This window comes from Talpa europaea (assembly GCF_964194135.1).
Source record: "Talpa europaea genome assembly, chromosome: 1".
Lineage (NCBI taxonomy): Eukaryota > Metazoa > Chordata > Mammalia > Eulipotyphla > Talpidae > Talpa > Talpa europaea.
Window position 1 is genome coordinate 29,494,594 of NC_140073.1, and position 19,016 is coordinate 29,513,609.

General features: G+C 35.1%; 1 protein-coding gene across 1 annotated transcript in view; it reads right to left on the reverse strand.

Moving 5' to 3' along the window:
• The window catches only part of ANO5 (anoctamin 5), a gene marked incomplete at its 3' end in the record, with an annotated part of 38,702 nt that extends 25,968 nt beyond the window's left edge, over window positions 1-12,734 (reverse strand). Inside the window, exons 1-6 of the mRNA XM_084237304.1 lie at window positions 12,556-12,734; window positions 8,951-8,992; window positions 6,664-6,777; window positions 5,426-5,494; window positions 3,758-4,042; window positions 1,068-1,181 (exon numbers count right to left, since the gene is read on the reverse strand). Coding sequence (XP_084093430.1) covers window positions 1,068-1,181; window positions 3,758-4,042; window positions 5,426-5,494; window positions 6,664-6,777; window positions 8,951-8,992; window positions 12,556-12,630 — 699 coding nt within the window. The 5' untranslated portion in view covers window positions 12,631-12,734. The remainder of the gene's footprint in view (window positions 1-1,067; window positions 1,182-3,757; window positions 4,043-5,425; window positions 5,495-6,663; window positions 6,778-8,950; window positions 8,993-12,555) is intronic.
• Between the last annotated feature and the right edge of the window lie 6,282 nt (window positions 12,735-19,016).

The following is a 19,016-nucleotide window of genomic DNA, read 5'->3' on the forward strand; positions in this document are numbered from 1 at the left end:
AACTGTGGAACTGAAACACTAAAAACTTTGGCTATCCAAAAGGAAAGGTTCCCCTCAGAAATCCCCAGAACTCAGGCTAAATTAGTTGTCCCATTAAGTTTTCATGTTTGGCTAAGTGTGTGTTATAGAAAATTTCACTTTTGTGTTAAACTTATAAAGGTTATTTTTGTGCAGTGATCCACCAACCCCAAAGAATCCTTCTTCTGAATGTCATTACCTGTCTGAATCTTTCTTATGAACTGAAATCTTCAGTTTGTTTGGCAGCTGTACACAATCCTTATTTTCCCAAATTCCTAGGCTGTAAGCTTGGAAACCTGGTTCTATTCTCATAATGCTTAACAGATTGCTTTATATATAATTAAAACCAATTATGCATTTGATGAATAAATAGATGGACACACGCAATTTAAGTCTTTTTTTAGCTTCAAAACTTAAAAAAATGAGGAAAGATCTGGTGACTTAAGGTAAAATTTCCAGATATTATATCCTAAATTGTTCTTTTAATATAACTGCCATTTTCAAAATGGATGCTAAAGAAAATTTACATGAAAATGTACTTTTTTAAAAAAAGATTTTATTTATTTATTTATACAAGCACTGGGGTACAGTCAGAAGCGGGGGAGGGTGAGAGAATTCAGGAGAGCCAGAGCGGGGAGCAGAACAGGCAGACTGATGAAGTACACTGCTGGGGGGAACAGTGGGCGGCAGGAGAGGTCTGCGTGCCATGTGGGACCCTTGTCTGGCAGCCAGGGATCGAACTGGCGCTGCAGAGGCTGCGGGCAGCTTCACAACCCAGTGCTCAGCCACTGCACCACCGGGGAGGCCCCATGAAAATGTACTTTTAAACATGAATTTCCACTCATGTGAAAACATATTAACTATATGTTTCAGCATTGTTGGCACAGTTCTTAGCTCAGAAAAGGGGTCTATGGGGGTTTTCCCAAAGAGAGAGAATTAGTAATCTATCATAAAGAAGAAAGCAAATAGAAGTATCTTCCAACAAGGGAAACTCTGAAAGTGGGAGAGGGAAAGTGGATTCAGTATTTCAAAATCAAGTTTATACTTACATCATGGAGTGGATACGCAGATGAATAAGTGTTAGAACTTAGTAGTCTTTCAATCCCAAATCTTTTCTTCCCATCTTCCACGCCAAAAGGACACCGTGAGAGAATATAATAAACCTATCAGGTAAGTATAAAGAGACACACATCACAGAACTTTATACATTGCACATTTTTTAAAATACCAATTTAAATTACAATGAATAAAGATACTGGAACTGATTACCGAAGGCACCTTCCCTTTGTTGTTTAGGAAAAGATGTAGAGAGTAGGATTGTGTGGAGTTTGAAGGTGCTTTATTTAGGTCCTGGGTATGGACACTTTCTAATTCTCTCATTAAGTGGTGAGCAGGAATGAATCATAATTTTTCTCCCATCCCAAGCTCCTCTGGGAGTCCGTTGGTCAGAATTTCTACTATAATCAGGATTTTGAGATGGAATCTATTATCATTGTTATCAACAGTGCAGTTAGGAGTGCAGTTAGGAGAATGTGGAGTAGAATTGATATTTGGAGTAGAATTGATACTGGTATTTTGCCATCTTGTCTTTAATAATTCAATTAATTACTCTGTGTAAGATCTTTTTCTGCAATCTGAATTTATTAACTCAAGGGTGTCCAATGTCTACCTTGCAATCAAGTTATATTGTTATACTGGGTTTGTGCTCTGTGTGATTTGAACTTCGGTGTCCTCTACTTTTATATTTCTTTCAATTCAATCCATCTGTTTTTTGTCTTCCAACAACTTTCTGCTTTCTGATGTTGAATTTGGTTTATTGAACTGTTTTAGATACATTTCCCTCCACCCCTTTTTATATTTCATTTAAGGAATTGTTGTTAGAGTGACTGTTGTCCTTGAATCATTATTATCTAATCTGTTTGCTCATTTTGAAGGCAGTTTAATATTTCATCTTGGTAAATAAATGATAAATTATGCAGGGTAGTTTTATTTATTTATTTATTATTATTTTTTTACAACATTGTTCATTTTTAAACAATATTTGTTTTCCCCCACCCCCTCAGGTGTAGTCCCCATATAATTTCCTTCACCCCAAATGCCCAAAAATAGATGACTGGATCAAGAAGATGTGGTACATATACACAATGGAATATTACTCAGCAATCAAAAAGATAAACACATGCAATTTGCAGCAACATGGATGGAGCTGGAAGGGATCATGCCCAGTGAAATAAGCCCGAAAGAAAAAGAAAAATACCGGATGGTCTCACTCATAGCAGGAATCTAGAAAACCTAAATAAGGGACCAGGAAAAAGGATAACTACAAGAAAGAAAAAATCAAAATCAACAAACAACTATAAACCAGAGACACACTATGGGGGGCAGGGAAAGGTGGGATTGGGGTCATAATAAGGGGGGTGCAATTGTATGGGGAATATAAAAATCAATAAATTAAAAAAAATCACACACAAAAAAAGAATTTCCTTCATCAGTGCACCCGTGCACCATCACCTCAGTTCCCCATGCTCCTCCCTCCCTCCCTCTACTTCCTCTCCCTCCTCCCCTGCAGGATGTCTCTGATTTATAATTGTCTGTTTTTGCCTTGTTGTGTTTTGTACTGTTATTATTTTTTTACACTGATATCTTATTTGGTGCCCCTATATTCCTGTGATAAGTGAAACCATCGGATATTTTTCTTTTTCCTTCAGGCTTATTTCACTGAGCATAATTCCATCTAGCTCCATCCATGTTTCTGTGAATCTTTTTTGATTGCTGAGTAATATTCCATTGTGTATATATACCACATCTGCTTGATCCAGTCATCTATTTTTGGGCATTTGGGTTGTTTCTAGGTTTTACCCATTGTAAATAGTGCTATGCAAGGTATTTTTAATTTTTACAAATAATGTGATAATATTGACCGTATTATATACTTTGGATTATTTCTTTAGAAAAGTTCCACCAAAATAAGAACTCAGTTTGAGGTTGTTAGCAAAATGGATAATTTTACTCTATGAGATATTAAGACTAATAATAGAGTTAATGGCAATAAATAAATACAGAATATTATTTTCAAATAACACAAATCCAGACTTAAGAAAGAATTTATTTGAAAATATTATTGCAGAGGGTAGGGAGGGCATTGCAATAGGGAAATCTGTGAATATATGAAAAATCAGGCTTTACTTTTTTTAGGAAGAAATAAGCCAATTTTAGGGAATGTCTTTCCTTGTGTCAAGAATGGTTATTCTATATGCCAGTGTTGGCTCAGGTAGAGGGTATGCCACAGCTTAGGGTCTTGTAGTTAAGAAAGAAGTTTAACTAAGGTTTGACTGATAGAGCTAACAAGTACTTTGTTTTGAAGGATCAATAAGAAAAGTACAATGAACAAACCATTCATAAAACAAAGATGGGGGATGTGGAAGAATGTGTCAGACCTTTATTACTATAAAGTAATAACAAATGGAAGAAATTGTAAGGATAAGTACTGCAATTCCCTTGTGCCAAAAGGAAAACAGACTTTCTCTAACTCCTTTTTCATTATTTCCTTTAGAGAATTTGTCATAGATTCTTTCAGTGGTTCAAATGGACTTTGAAGCCTGATCAATACCATCAAATACTTAGAAAAATTGATGCAGAAACACCGTGCAGACACAATATTTACATCGACACTTCTAAGAGGATACAAAGGCACAAGTCCCTTTCTCAAAGAGATGTGCTCAAAGGTTTCTCTACCTACAATTCTGTTTCTTGACGAGGATGGGAAGAAGCTGTTCTTGTCTTCAATGAGGAAGAGTTCCTGCCGATGTCTGCTGAATTGGGCAGTAAAATAATCTGGTTTAGGATACTTCACATTCCTTGGTAGCTTCACAGGGTCAAGCATATATTTAAAGGGCATGTTCCGGACTCGGGGAATATCACTCTCCTTAATAGGCATTTTCATTCCCAGCACTTCAGCGTAAGTAACTAATACCTCCCAAGGGGCATGGATCTTGACAAAATAAGTTCTTCCATCTTCAGAGTTCTGAATAAAAAAAGGAAAAATAACAGAAGAAATAGTGATCTTAAGGAGACAAAATTTTATAAAATCTCAAACAAATTAAAGAGGTCATAGCCCTGCCAGTTTATTGAAAATTTTCAGTAAACTTTTAAGACCAAATGCTCAAAATATGTATGTGTGTGTATGTGTGTTATGTTTGTGTGTGTGTGTGACAGAGACATATTTTCACTAGCCTGAGTTTACAGATACCTTTGTGGTTCTTATCAATCTCTTACTTTGTTATCAACTATGACTCAGAACTGTGCTAAGAGGGCCTCCCCAGTGGCGCAGCGGTTGAGCGCTGGGTTGCGAAGCTGCCCGCGGCCTCTGTGGCGCCGGTTCGATCCCCGGCTGCTCCTCGGCCACCGGAGGAGGGTCCCACATGGCGCGCAGACCTCTCCTGCCGCCCGCTGCTCCCCTCAGCAGTGTACTTCGGTCCTTCTGCCTGCTCTGCTCCCCGCTCTGGCTCTGGTGAATTCTCTCACCCTCCCGCGCTTCTGACTGTACCCAGTGCATGTATAAACAAACAAACAAATAAACAAACAAATAAATAAATAAATAAAACATGCCTCTATTAAAAAAAAAAAAAAAAAAAGAACTGTGCTAAGAGTAGATGAGGGATACATAGAAAGCATAAGACAGACTCGCTGCCCTGGACCCAGAGGAAGAACTTTAGGTAATAAGGGTTCATTACACAGCATAATTGTCAAGATTATTAAGTAATGCATGGTGTGGTATTACATATTTATTAGTTTGGTAACAGCAGAGATAAATAACAGCCGTAGAAGGATAGTATTAGAGTTTTATGGACAAAATGGGATTAGAAATAGATCTTATTAAATATTTGAAGGAAATTCTAGAAAAACAGTAAATGGTAGGAGAATTTGAAATAAAAAAAAATGAAAAAGAATTTGACATATTCATGAGCATTAAAAATACCTTGACTTAAATAGCCAGCTGTGCTGTAAAACAGGTTAGTTAGTTAGGGTGTTGGACTTAACAGGCAGTATTCTAAATGTCTTCTATTTATGAAAATAAGCCATGTCTTCAATTTATCTGTATCCCAAATACAATTATAAGTCTATTTTAAAGCCCTCCATTCAACATCTCATATTCAGAGCACTGGCCAACTTACTGGAAGGCCACTGGCCTTGCCATCCCCATGGTACATTTCTGTAGCCAGAGGTACTGAACGCTACCACACACATAGCTGGCCCATCACAGGCCAGAGCGGGACAAACCAACATTTATTTTTATATTTTTAATTTTTATTTTTTTACAACATTATTCGTTTTTAAACAATATTTGCTACCCCTACCTCAGTTGTAGTCCCCATATAACCAACATTTAAATTAACAATTCCTTTACCATTTTGTCTTCAATTTCCAACTCAAGACCTGTTTTTCTGAGATTTTGTTCAAACTCTTTTCTTCTTTCCTATGGAAAACAAAGCAATAGAATTATGTAGAACACGTTCATTTGCCTGGTGACCAACAGACATGTTGTGCAGTGACTGTGCCATCAGATGGTCCTCCGCCTCCGCCCTGGTTGCCTGTGAAGGTCCTCTCTGTAACACCTTCATCTTAATGCCATGTCCTGCTTTTCATCTGTATTAGAATTCACAATATAACTCTAACAATCTAATACATCTAGGAATAATTTCCAAGAAATGTGCAGTACCTCTGTCTGAAACCTGCATAAAACTGCATTGAATAACATTAAAAATAGACTTGATAAACAGAGACATATCATATTCCTAATTGGAAAGTGTTGCAGTTATTAGAAATAATAAGTTCTAGGGGAGTGAAATGTTGAGTTAGAGACTAAAATAATGAACAAAAGAGGCTAAAATGCCAAAATAATCATACATGTAACCTTTGAGATTATCAATAATTTATAAATAAATATGGGTGGAAAGAGTGACAGTGAAATAGGTCCTAAAGTTGTTGAGATGAGGGAGAACAATTGGGTATATATGTTTATACACATGGATTAATGTACTAATTTATTATTTAAAATATCTAATATTTACAGAGTATTCATTATGCTCTAGTCACTTTTCTAGGCATGTGTATATTCAGTCATGAACAAGATAAATGCCCTAGTCTTAGGAACTTAATTTATGGTACTGGGCACAGTAAACAAGTAAAAAAAGAATAAGCACGTCTAGAATGTGACATGTTATAATGAAAGTTAAGATAAGGAACAGATTTAATGTGAAGACCAAGATAAAATATATATCATACATTTTCAAAATAAAACTTGCATAGAAAGATAAACATTATATTCCTACACACACCTCAAATTTTGAAGGTCACATTTAATATTTAAATGTGAGCTATATAAAAAATATACTATTTGAAAGTAGAAAAACAGTTCATATCCAAAATGTTCAAAACATAAAATTGACTTTACACATCCACTGACTTTATACTTCCATTCTCAGACTGTCTATTTTGCAGTTTTCTCAATTCAGTGTCAGTTTTTAAAAACATTTTAGAGGCCTCTGACTTTTACAGTGTAATTCCATGGGAATATATCAAACATGTGAAACAATAGAACGTGCTTCTTTTTACTATTTCCTTTTTTCTCAGGTAGGTACTTACTGACTTTACATCTGTTTCCTTCTTTAGGTCATCAACATAGGAAAGCACAAAATCAATCTGCCTAATTCCGTCTCGGAAGAAGATAGAATCTTTGCTTTGTTCATCTTTTTTAAACTGCAGGAAACATAAATGACACAACTTTAATCTACAGTTTTACTTTCAAATGACAAAAAAACTGAACGGGATTAATGCAATCCGGTTTCCATTCAATTTTTTTTTCAGCCCTGAAATGATAAATTAAGACAAATAACCAATATTTTCATCAAAGAAGATTTTGCTGTTTTAGAAAGTGAAATTCCATAAAGGACATATATACTAAACAGTAAAGATTCAAGACAAATTAAGTATACAAACTACATGCACATGCAACAAGAATGCTGCAGTTATACCAAAATATAAAACGAGTATGTATATACATTGATCCCACAATGTATATCAGAGAGAAACTTGTTATCTTCATTACATGACATTCCAATTATTAGTAGTAGAACAAATATTCATGGTCTACATAACACTTTGGAGGTAGAATTAATTGTAGACCAATTAATGAATCTCTCATTAAGAAAATGAACTTATACTTAATACTTATACTATGTTTTCATAAAATTGTCACTTCTAATTCAACTTTGAAGGGTTAAAATAAAATCAAGGTGCAGATAAAAATTTGAAAGCTGATAGCTTGCCAGCTGACTTTGCTACAACTAAATTCTCATGCAAATTTCCATTCAACATCAATTTCCTAGGTGAGCCAAAATCATACCTTTGTTTAATATTTGTATTATAAATTCTCAGCATATATTCAAACTTAAAATTCCACTCAGCATATACTCCAACTTAAAATTCAACTATCACATATTGTATAGTTTCTTATCCTTCTCTTTTAAAACTGTGAATACACTAGAAATCTTCAAAAACACGGAAGTTCATGTTTGACTGATTTGGTCTTCTTCATAGTTTATATGTGATTTCATACTTGGAATAGCCCACATATAATAATTAGAATGATACAAATAAATATTTCAGTGGATGTCAGCGATGTCTGTAAACCAGTGATGCAGTTATAATACATCCAACTTTCTAATAGCCCTAATTAGCTTGTGAATGGGGGAACTGTATACTATAATTTTCATAGTTGAAATTAATATTCATTTGTGAGTGAGTTTTTTTTTTATGATACTCTAAAATATGTTTCAACCAAGTCAGGCCAAGCAGACCATCCATAGTAAGGAATGGATATAGATCAGTCATACACAAACATAACAAAAATCTCATGTGTGATGTTGTCTGTGAATACAGAAACTACATTTTATCTATGAATGCATAGCTGATGTGTCTCAGAAAGTAGTAGCTCCCAATGCACAGAAGTGGGTGAGAAAATGGGTAAAGAAACAAAACAATAAGGGAGTCTGAATATTAAGTATCAAAACATATTAACTAAAATGTTATATCACATTTCCTCAGCTATCTCCCTTTTCCTAAAAGTAAGAAAATTTAATCTCAAACTGTCATCATGTTGTGTTTTGATTACAAATCACTTAAAAGAAGAACACAGAAGAAAAAATTATATGACCTATACAATCATCACAGTATTTATCAGATCTTATAAAATTCATCAAAACTTGTATTATATACCTCCTTTCTACAGAAGGCCAAAGGCTACCTAGAAAAACCCAAACTTCTACCATTATGCAGGACCTTAACTATAAACCACACATTTTTTTAAACACAAAGACACCATTGGTAGCCTTGAGGCTCATACCTTAGGACTATTAACAAAATGTGTTGAATCCAAGGGGGGCAGAAACCTGATTAATTTTGGTACATTTAATTGAATACTATTAAAACATTTCATTCCTTTGTCTTGTTCAAGACATGACCATATTTTGCAGTATGTGTGTTTGTGTTTATATTTGATTTATTCTTAGAAGTACCTATTTACCATAAAGTAAAATTATGTGGCTTTTCTTTGAATGACATAGTTACTCTGAGGTTCACAGACTTTTATTACTGGTGGGGATTCATAGACCTCTGAAATTTTATATAAAGAGTGTGTGTACGTGTGTGTGTGCATGCATGTGTGTGTGTGTGAAAGAAGTTCCATAGCTTTAATCAGATCCAAAAAAGATTAAGGATCACCATTCTAAAACCTCAATTGTCTGAGCAATAGGAACCAGTGACAAAGAACCACCCACCCCCTAAATCAGTATTGTTTCTTGGAATGAAAGTAACTCAGTCTATCACTGCAGGCATCCAGAGCATAAGAAGCATCATTCCGCACTGGTTTTACCATAAGACGCCGCCTCAGGAACAAATTGTACCGCTTTGCAGGCTGTGAAGTAATCAATAGACAGTTAGCAAATCCTCCCCACATTAAAGGAAAGATTGCACAAAACCAGACAACCAAACAAACAAACGCCATTATGATCACTTCTAGGTGTGTGTGTGTGTGTGTTGTGTGTGTTGTGCATGGTGTGTGATTTTAAAGTTGAAGGAGGGTGGGAGCTGTTAACAAGAAGGAATGAAGCATGACAGAATAAAAAAAAAATGAAGGGGGGGAAATGAAAACTTCATAATAAATCTCCCTAAGTCCTTTATACAGTAATATCCCTCCAATGTTGATGAGAATGAATATAATCCACAACCTCTGCTAGGTATGTACCCAAAGAATATAAAACCCTAATACAAAAAAGACTTGTGCACTTCTAGTTTCATAGGAGCATTGTCCACTATTGCCAAATCAGTAGAGAAATGCAAATTAGTATAAACATTATGAGTCTCTTCACATACTTCCAGAGGAAAAATAACATACCAGGGGTGAAACAGCTAAAGAAAACTTTTTGAAGTAATGGAAATCTATATCTTCATTGCAGTATTTTTTTTAAAGATTTATTTATTTATGCATACAAGAACTAGGGTACAGGCCAGAGATGCAGAGAGTGCAAGGATTCACCAGAGACAGAGTGGGGAACAGAACAGGTGGAATGACTGAAATACAGTGCTGAGGGGAGCATCAGGCAAGACAGGAGAGGTCTGCTGTGCCATGTAGGTGGCTCCCTAGCTGGCCGAGGACTGAACTCGTGATGCAGAGGCTGCGGATTGCTTCATACTGCTGTGCTTAATCCCTTGTACCACCAGGAAGGCCTGTTGTATTTTTTTAAAACTCATCAAACTGTACACTTAAATTGGATGCATTTCGTTGTATGTAATGTATAAACAATAAAGTTGGTAATTCTTTAAAAGTTTTTGGTTTGCACACTTAGAAGGATAGATTGTGTATAGCTGAGATATACAAGAATTCAGTAGAACGCTTTTGTTTTTGAGGATGAAAACAATTACATTTTAAACATATTAATCTTCAGATGTCTTTAGATATCCAAATGCACATGATGGGAAAGCACTTGGATATTTCAGTTTGAAATTCAGGAGTGATATCTATTCTATTGATAGAAACTTAAAGAGTTTCAGTAAGAGCTGACAGCATGTTAATGCTACTTAAGACCATGAAACTGGATGAAATGAGATCACTAGGAGACTGAATTAAATTGTGCTGAGCTCCAGCACAATCTAAATATATACAAAGATCAATTAGAAGTACCATGCTGTATATACTGATTGTTTCTGGTCCAATTATTCAAAGGTAATTTCTGATTGATTTGTACCTATACCATATAAATCATTAACATATTTGTAATATCATCCCAGAAGTTAACCAGATCCACACTCCTTCAAAAACTGTTAATGTCATGTTTGTTGTTATTAAATCATGCCTGTAGTATTGCCTTTCCAATTCCCATTCCTTCGTTAAACTCTAATACTTATCCCAAACACAAATGGTACTCCCTCAGAAATCAGTACTCTTAGGTATAATTTTCTCTATTTCATTTAAATGTTTTAGTGTCCTATGCTAGTAATTTAACTAGCAATTTAGGTACTCAATCAAATCCACTCTTAACTATTTTAAATAAAGTGTTAAATTATGTTAATTATTCTATATTTATTATATCACTAATAGTGTAGTGGTGGGAACCACAAAATTCCATTTTTTTCAAAATGAAAATGTCCACTGATAACCTGCTGGATCTTTGTCTTGGCAAATCTTTTTCAAACCTGCTATTTTCTTATGAGGATGACTGTTTCATATATATATATATATATATAAATATATATATATAAATATATATATAATTAAGGAATTCCTTTACTACTGGCTTCCCACAATGATTGAATGGAGGGAAAAGAATAAGTGATTTCCTTCTTGGGGTTGAATTCAGGAAGACTGTAGCAAACTGAAGGGGAATTTGGCAATATATGTCAAAATTACAATTGCCTTTACTCTTTGCTACAGAAATCCTATTTATAAAGATATGAATGACTCCACTCAATTGTCTATCAATAAAGGGACCATATTAATATACTAAGTTCATCCCCACAATGGAATATGAAACCTATACGCATATAGATTTAACTGTTCATGATATGTCCTTAAGTCAAAATCAAGGAACAGACCAGTATATGCCGTATAAACCCACAATCCCACAATCTTCATTGTAGAACACTAACACACTCACATACAACACAACACACACACACACAGAGGGAAGACAAAAGAACACACTGGAAAAATAAACCAAATTACTACAGTTTGATTAAGAGGAAAATGAGTTTTTTTGTTTGTTTCATAGTTTTAACCAAAAATAAGTTTACTTTTTGAAGTTTACTTAATGAAGTCTAAACTTTGGTGCTCTCCCTTGTACAACCCAAGAACTTAGGAGGGATTCCAGCAGTGTATTCCCATGTCAAATATTTTTGTAAGATTTTAAAGTAGCTTATTGTTCCATTATTCTTCTTAAAGAATGACACCGAGATAGCATAAGCTTTACATCCCATTAAACCTCATTTGTTGCTATGGTTTTCAAGGTTGGAATCATGTAAATGTTTATGATAAAAAAATAGAATGAGATAAATAAGAAAAAACACAATTTATAAGCTCATAATCTCATAATGTTCATTACAGAACACTAAAAATCAGTACACTAGTGAAATGCAAAACACCATCAACATTAAAATCATCAGTTTAAGAACAGAGCTCTTTTTTTCATATTCCCTAACAGCATTTTTTTATTTACTAAGCAAATAATGAAAAATTTTAAATCCCTTTACCTACTCTTTAATTGAAATTCAAATTTCATTTTAAATAGTTTGTACTTCTTCATGATTAGTCCTAGGCATGTACAGACAGGTAAGAAGAATGATGTATGGAAACAGAATACTGAACAAAGCATCAGAAACTTGAGTTCTAGTTCAGTATCTGTTTCTTAAACATGAAAATATTGGTGAAGTCATTAAATCACTCAGATTCTTCATTTTCTCATTTGTAAAACAGAAATTCATATCAAGTAAAGTGTTGTTTTATGTGTCATTCTCACTGAATGTCTGATGTTGTTTTTTTTCCCATAAGAAGGTGCTTTCTTTTAGAATACACTCTGACATCATGTATGAGGACCTGGAGATTAACTAGGAAATGAAAGTAAGCATCACAATCACTGACAAGAAAAAGATGCTCCAGGGCCTCCCTGGTGGCGCAGGCTGTTTAGCGCCGCACTGTGAAGCTGTCCACAGCCTGTGCTGTGTGGCTTCAATCCCGGACAGCGAGAATCCCACATGGTGAAATAGACCTCTCCTGCCTCGCCCGCTGCTCCCCTCAGCAGTGTATTTCAGTCAGTCTGCCTGTTCTGTTTCCCGCTCTGTCTCTGGTGAATCCTCTCACCCTCCGGTGCATCTGGCCTGTACCCCGGTTCTTGTATAAAAATAAATAAATCTTAAAAAAAAAAACCAAAAACAAAAAGATACTCCATTTGTATCCATACAAGTGCAGTGCTGGTGGGTACTTACCAAATGTTCTTCGGAGATAAGAAAGCTGGTCTCCCTGCTGCTTAAGCTCTGCCAGTTGCACCGAAAGGAAGACATAGTATTGTTAATAACAGTGCAAGTGGGGTGCACATGACTTACAACAACTAAAAATTATTCCAAATGCAGGTATAGATTTGTTGTGTTTATGAGACAAAGTGAGTTCAGAATTCTCCTATGCTGTCATCTGAAAACAGTCTACCATATTTATTTTTTCCTATGTTGCTTGGTTACAAAATGTTACTAAAATTTTTCTGTAGGCCTTGGTCACCTTTTCCCAGTCTATTGGCTGGAAAGTGTAAGTTTTTCTTAAATGTTTTATTTGTCTGTGTCTGGTAGCATTTCTTTATTGCTGGCTTCTTAGTATCCAGTTTGCAATACATGCAGGAAGAGAAAGTCCAGGGAACTAAATTCATTTGGATTCACAGGTCACTAGTTAGTTTGACTTATTTGCTCTAATTTTCAGTTATGTTTGTTATATATATATATAATGTCCAGAATTTTTTAATATGCAATGTCCTTTTACTTAGCAAAAGTAGTAGGGAAGATTTTGTCCACTCCATCTTTCTAGAAACAAATGTTACAGTCACTCTAGAATGGATTAATTCAATAATACAGTCATCTAACAATTCTAAGCTTTATTAGCCATTCTTCATCTTTATTTCAGAGAGTGCTGTTTTTACTTCAATGTATTTTATTTTAAAAAATGATATATTAGACATAACTCTAGGTTGAGCCTAAAAGGACAATGGTATGGTACTAATCTCCTAGAACTGAATCAGTTCCCTTGTCACTTGTTTTCCTTTAAATGCAAAACTTTAAAAAAACCTATTAAAATTATGACAAATGTTATTTCTAAAATGATGCATTTTAAATTCAATTAAATATATTTCTGCTTGGCATGACAAATCTAAAACCTTAAAAATCTGAACCAAATGTTTCCAATGAAGACCTGAGGTTGAAAGCAAGGAAACAGGGCGCAATGGTTGAGTGCTGGGCTTCGAAGTTGCCTGCAGCCTCTGCAGCGCCAGTTTGATCCTCGGTCCCTGGAGAGAGTCCCACATGACACGGATACCTCTCTTGCCACACCCGCTGCTCCCCTCAGCAGTGTATTTCGTCAGTCTGCCTGTTCTGTTCCCCACTTTGGCTCTGGTGAATTCTCTCACCCTTCTGTGTTTCTGACTGTACCCAGTGCTTGTATTAATAAATAAATAAATAAATAAATAAATCTTTAAAAAAAAAAAGCAAGGAAGCAATATTCAGTGTTCTGAAATGTGCAAAGGAATAAAGAATAGTATAAACTTAACTTTATGAGGTTGTTTCTCTGTTACAGAATTATAAACACAGACTATATAAAATATGAAATATACACACAGAAACAAGGGATATGGACTATCATTGAAGTTAATGTGGCATTACTTAAAAGTTCTGTGAGAAGTATGTCATTGTGAACAAAATGAAAATGGCTATATATTTGTTATGAATTAAATAGGATCAGTCAACTCAGATAAATCTACTCAGTCCTCTCCAAATAAGTCAACAAACTTTGATTCTCATGTTCTTAACTTTTTAACTATTTTGATTAACTTAATAAATACATTCTCAATGCCACATTACATCAATTTTGTTGTATAGACTTTGTTATACAACACTGATTTTCAAACTTTACTATCAGTAAGAAATAGCTAGGATACATTTTAAAAAGCAGGTTTATTTAGCTTTATCCCCTACAGTACTGAACTATACATGAATGTGGGTCCAAGAGTTTGGATTTTTAGGAAATTCTTTACATAATTATAATTCAGGTGGTCTATAAATTACACGGTGAAAAATCAAGGGACTCAACCTTAAAATGAACATTAGAAAGGAACTTTTAAAAGAATCCTAGAACAGGGCCTCCCCGGTGGCGCAGCGGTTGAGCGATGGGTTGCGAAGCCTCTGCGGCCTCTGCGGCCTCTGCGGCCTCTGCGGCGCTGGTTCGATCCCCGGCTGCTCCCCGGCCACCGGAGGAGGGTCCCACATGGCGCGCAGACCTCTCCTGCCGCCCGCTGCTCCCCTCAGCAGTGTACTTCGGTCCTTCTGCCTGCTCTGCTCCCCACTCTGGCTCTGGTGAATTCTCTCACCCTCCCGCGCTTCTGACTGTACCCAGTGCATGTATAAACAAATAAATAAATAAATAAAAATTCATGCCTCTTTAAAAAAAAAAAAAAAAAAGAATCCTAGAACTTCTGAAAACATTAAACAGCTTATCCATACAGTTGATCCATTTGATTAATACACACAATAAATTTTCTACACTTTTTGGTAGGACATTTCAGTGGTGGGAATTTCGGTCATTCCTAAAAAGCTATTTTTAAAGGAACATTTTTTTATCTGGTGGTACACTCTGGGTCCACTGGCAGAAGATTATTTTATCTGAACTGCCACTACAAGATTTTTTAGTCTGACATAAGAAATCTGAATTATTAGTATTTTTGCAAGTTTATATAACTAATAGAATGCTTTTGACTAATAAAATTGTTTTTTTTAAGAAAAATACCGGATGGTCTCACTCATAGCAGGAATCTAGAAAACTTAAATAAGGGACCAGGAAAATGAATATAAGAAAGTGAAAATCAAAATCAACAAAAAACTATGAACCAGAGACACTTTTAGGGGGGCGGGGGCGGGAACGGAGGGATTGGGGTCAGAATGGGGGGGCTGCAATTGTATGGGGAATATAACAATAAAATTTATAAAAAAAAAATTGTTTTTTTTAACAAGTTGTATTTAAGTTTATGGTCCGTTAATTTAATATGTTTACCTAATTTGGATTCAGTCACTTGAACCTCAACATAGTTATCAATAAGCACAAATTGCCTACTAATAACTGTAATATATAAAGCTGTCACATATTATACCTGCTTTATATTCTAGCAAAACGTAAAACCAAATAAGATTATCTTGCATAGCTGAGCATTTCTTATATAGCTCAGCATGATCTTGCATAGCTGAGCATTTCTTATATAGCTCAGCTTGTTTGAGTTACTTTCACAGCGAGCCCCAAAACAAACCCAAATTACATTTGCTCCCATATAACATCTAGAAAGATCAGATCATAAGTCTACATAAAATGAATTTGCTTGAGTTACTAAAAAATGAATAACTTCTAGAACAAAGAACAAAGTAGGAGAGACTATAGTATGTAAGTAACTGAAGTGCCAAGACCTAACACTACATATGAAGTACATTTTTAAACTTGTCTTAATTTTTTGTTTGGATTCAGAGAAAGTTAATGCATATTTAACTTACCTCACTCATTTGAGTACTAAAGTCTGTGTCTCTGACGATTTTATCTAATTTAAAGAAAAAAGACATGTTAAAATGACTAAATAATCACAAATGTTAAAAGCCCACAGAGAAACTAGAAATTCAAAATCAAACAGAAAAAATTACAGTACAATATGGATGCCACAGCTGTCTTTTAGTTCTCTCTATGTGAGATTTAATACTGTGTCGGAGTATTTTCCTTAATTGAGCCAAACTGATTTCAAGTGAAGCACAGCAGGACATTACCAGTATAAACAGTAAACACACATCTTCACGGTAGTTATTATATGTAAAGTCATTTGGACTGACTCTACATAATAATACATCTTCAAATAAATTTGACACAAAAAATGTAAAATACAGAATTCATATTCTTATTTTCTAGAGACTGCAACTTAGGAAATACTGAGAGATACTTAAGTCAAAAACTTCCCATACAGAACTTTCTTTTTTTTTTTTTTTTTGGTAGAAAATCACAATGGGACTATAATAAAATACTGCTATCACATAAGGGTAATCCACATTCACTATAATTTCAGAAAGAGTTATCATATCTTCTGAAAATACAGAAAATATAAACCTACCTTTTATATTTTTTTGTTATGATAGAATACATATAAAATTTACCATCTTACCCATTTTTAACTGTGGAATTCAAATATAGTAAATACATACATAATGTTACTCAACCATCAATACCATCCATCCTTGGAACACATTTCATCTTGTAAAATTCAAACACTATACTCATTAACAATAACTCCTCTTTCTCCCCTCTGCCAGCTTTGGGCAACCACCATTCTACTTTGCATCTCTGTGATTTTTACTATTTTATGTACACATCACATTTGTAGGTGTATAGCCATATTCTATTTATCCATCATTCATTGATAGACACTTGTGTTGCTCCCACATTTTAGGTATTGCGAATAACACTGCTTTCAACATAGGTGTACAAATATCTCTCCAGGATGTCCCTATCAAATATTTTCGGTGTATACCCATAAATGTAACTGCTGGATCAGATGGTAATTCTGTTTTTAATTGTTTTACTAACCACTATAATTTTTACACAGTGGCTATCCCATTTTACATTCCCTCCAATAGTGAACAAGGGTTCCAATTACTCCACATCCTCACCAAATCAAGTTACTTATCTGTTTATTTATTTTTGCTAGTAGCAATCCTAGTGAGTTTGAGGTGGTGGTATCTTATTATAGTCTTGGTTTGAATTTCTCTAATGATATTGAGTATTTTTTCACATTCTTATTAGCCATTTGCATATCTGTTGATTAAACTATTTCAGTTTTTTTCCACTTATGAGTCAGCTTATTGGTTTTTATTGTTAAATTTTAGTAATTCTCTATATATTCTGGAATAGACACATGATTTGCAGGTATTTGTTCCCCTGTGTGCCTTTTTACTTGCTATACTATCTTTTGATATACAAATTTTTTAAATATTCATGAGGACAATTTACTTAGTTTTTTCTTTTCTTGCTTGTGCTTTGGGTGTCACAGCCCATCCAGAAACCATTGCCAAATACAATGTTGTAAAAATTTTTCCTTATGCTTTCTTCTAACATGTTTGCAGTTTTAGGTCCTACATTTAGGTCTATGAATCATTTTGAGTTAATTTTTGTCAACTGTGCAGCTTAATTCTTTTGCACGTGGCTATTTAATTTCCCCACACCACTTGTTGAAAAGACTATCTTAACCCCAATGAGTGGTTTTGGCACTTTTATAAAAATCACCTGACCACATACATGAGGACTTATTTCTAGCCTCCTATTCTTTTCTGCCTGCCTTTGTGTCTGTCTTAATGCCAGTGCTATACTAGTTGATTACTGTATCTTTGAAGCAAATTTAAATTGGAAAGTGTGAGTCTTTCAGCTATGTTATTTTTTAAGATTCATTGCCATTCAAGGTTCCTAAGTAGTTCATATGAATTTTATGATAGGTTTTGCTATCTCCAAAGAACACTGTTAAGCACAAAAAAGGCAGAAACTATAATATTTCAATTATAAAAAGTTTGGGCCTCCCCGGTGGCACAGTGGTTGAGCGCTGGGTTGCTAAGCTGCCCACGGCCTCTGCAGCGCCGGTTCGATCCCCGGCTGCTCCCCGGCCACCGGAGGAGGGTCCCGCATGGCACGCAGACCTCTTCTGCCACACCCACTGCTCCCCTCAGCAGTGTCCTCCATCTATCCGCCTGCTCTGCTCCCCACTCTGACTCTGGTGAATTCTCTCACCCTCCCGCACTTCTGACTGTACCCAGTGCTTGTATAAATAAATAATCTTTAAAAAAAAAAAAGTTAAATGTCCAAAACTAACGGAATAAGGATACTGTTAAGGATATTGTTGAGAAACAATCTCCTTGAGTCAAGTGAGACATTGACTATCATGTTCTGGATTATTTTTACAAGGATTTTGGTTGAGTGAATAGCCTTGGCAGATATGGTGTCTTCTGGAGCAAAGGGCAGGTGTGTTTATAGTCTTGGAAGATTAGAGTAGTGTCCCCCTCCAGACATATTACTGACCACTATATAAGACTCAAGTTCCCTAAGCTATATTGCTTTCTGTATTACAACCCATTGAATGTGCAGATATTGTCTGGCCTTCTTTGCATTGATCTGTGAGAACTTGGGTTAAGAAAACTGGCACAATACTGAACTGATTGATGAGTTGAATTAGCTTTTCTGTGGAGTTTTTGGGGTTCTCTATGTATAATATCATATCGTCTGCAAATAGTGATAGTTTGACTTCTTCTTTTCCTATTTGGATTCCTTGGATGTCTTTCTCTTGTCTTATTGCCCTAGCTAGGACTTCCAGTATTATATTGAAAAGCAGTGGTGAGAGTGGACATCCTTGTCTTGTTCCAGATCTTAATGGAATTGCTTTCAGCTTTTCACCATTGAGAATGATACTGGCTGTTGGCTTGTCATAGATGGCCTTTATGATGTTGAGGTATGTTCCTTGTATCCCAAGAATTTCAAGGGCTTTTATCATGAATGGGTGTTGCACTTTGTCGAAAGCTTTCTCAGCATCTATTGATATTATCATATGGTTTTTATATTTCTTTTTGTTGATGTGTTGGATAACGTTGATTGATTTTCGGATGTTAAACCATCCTTGTGTCCC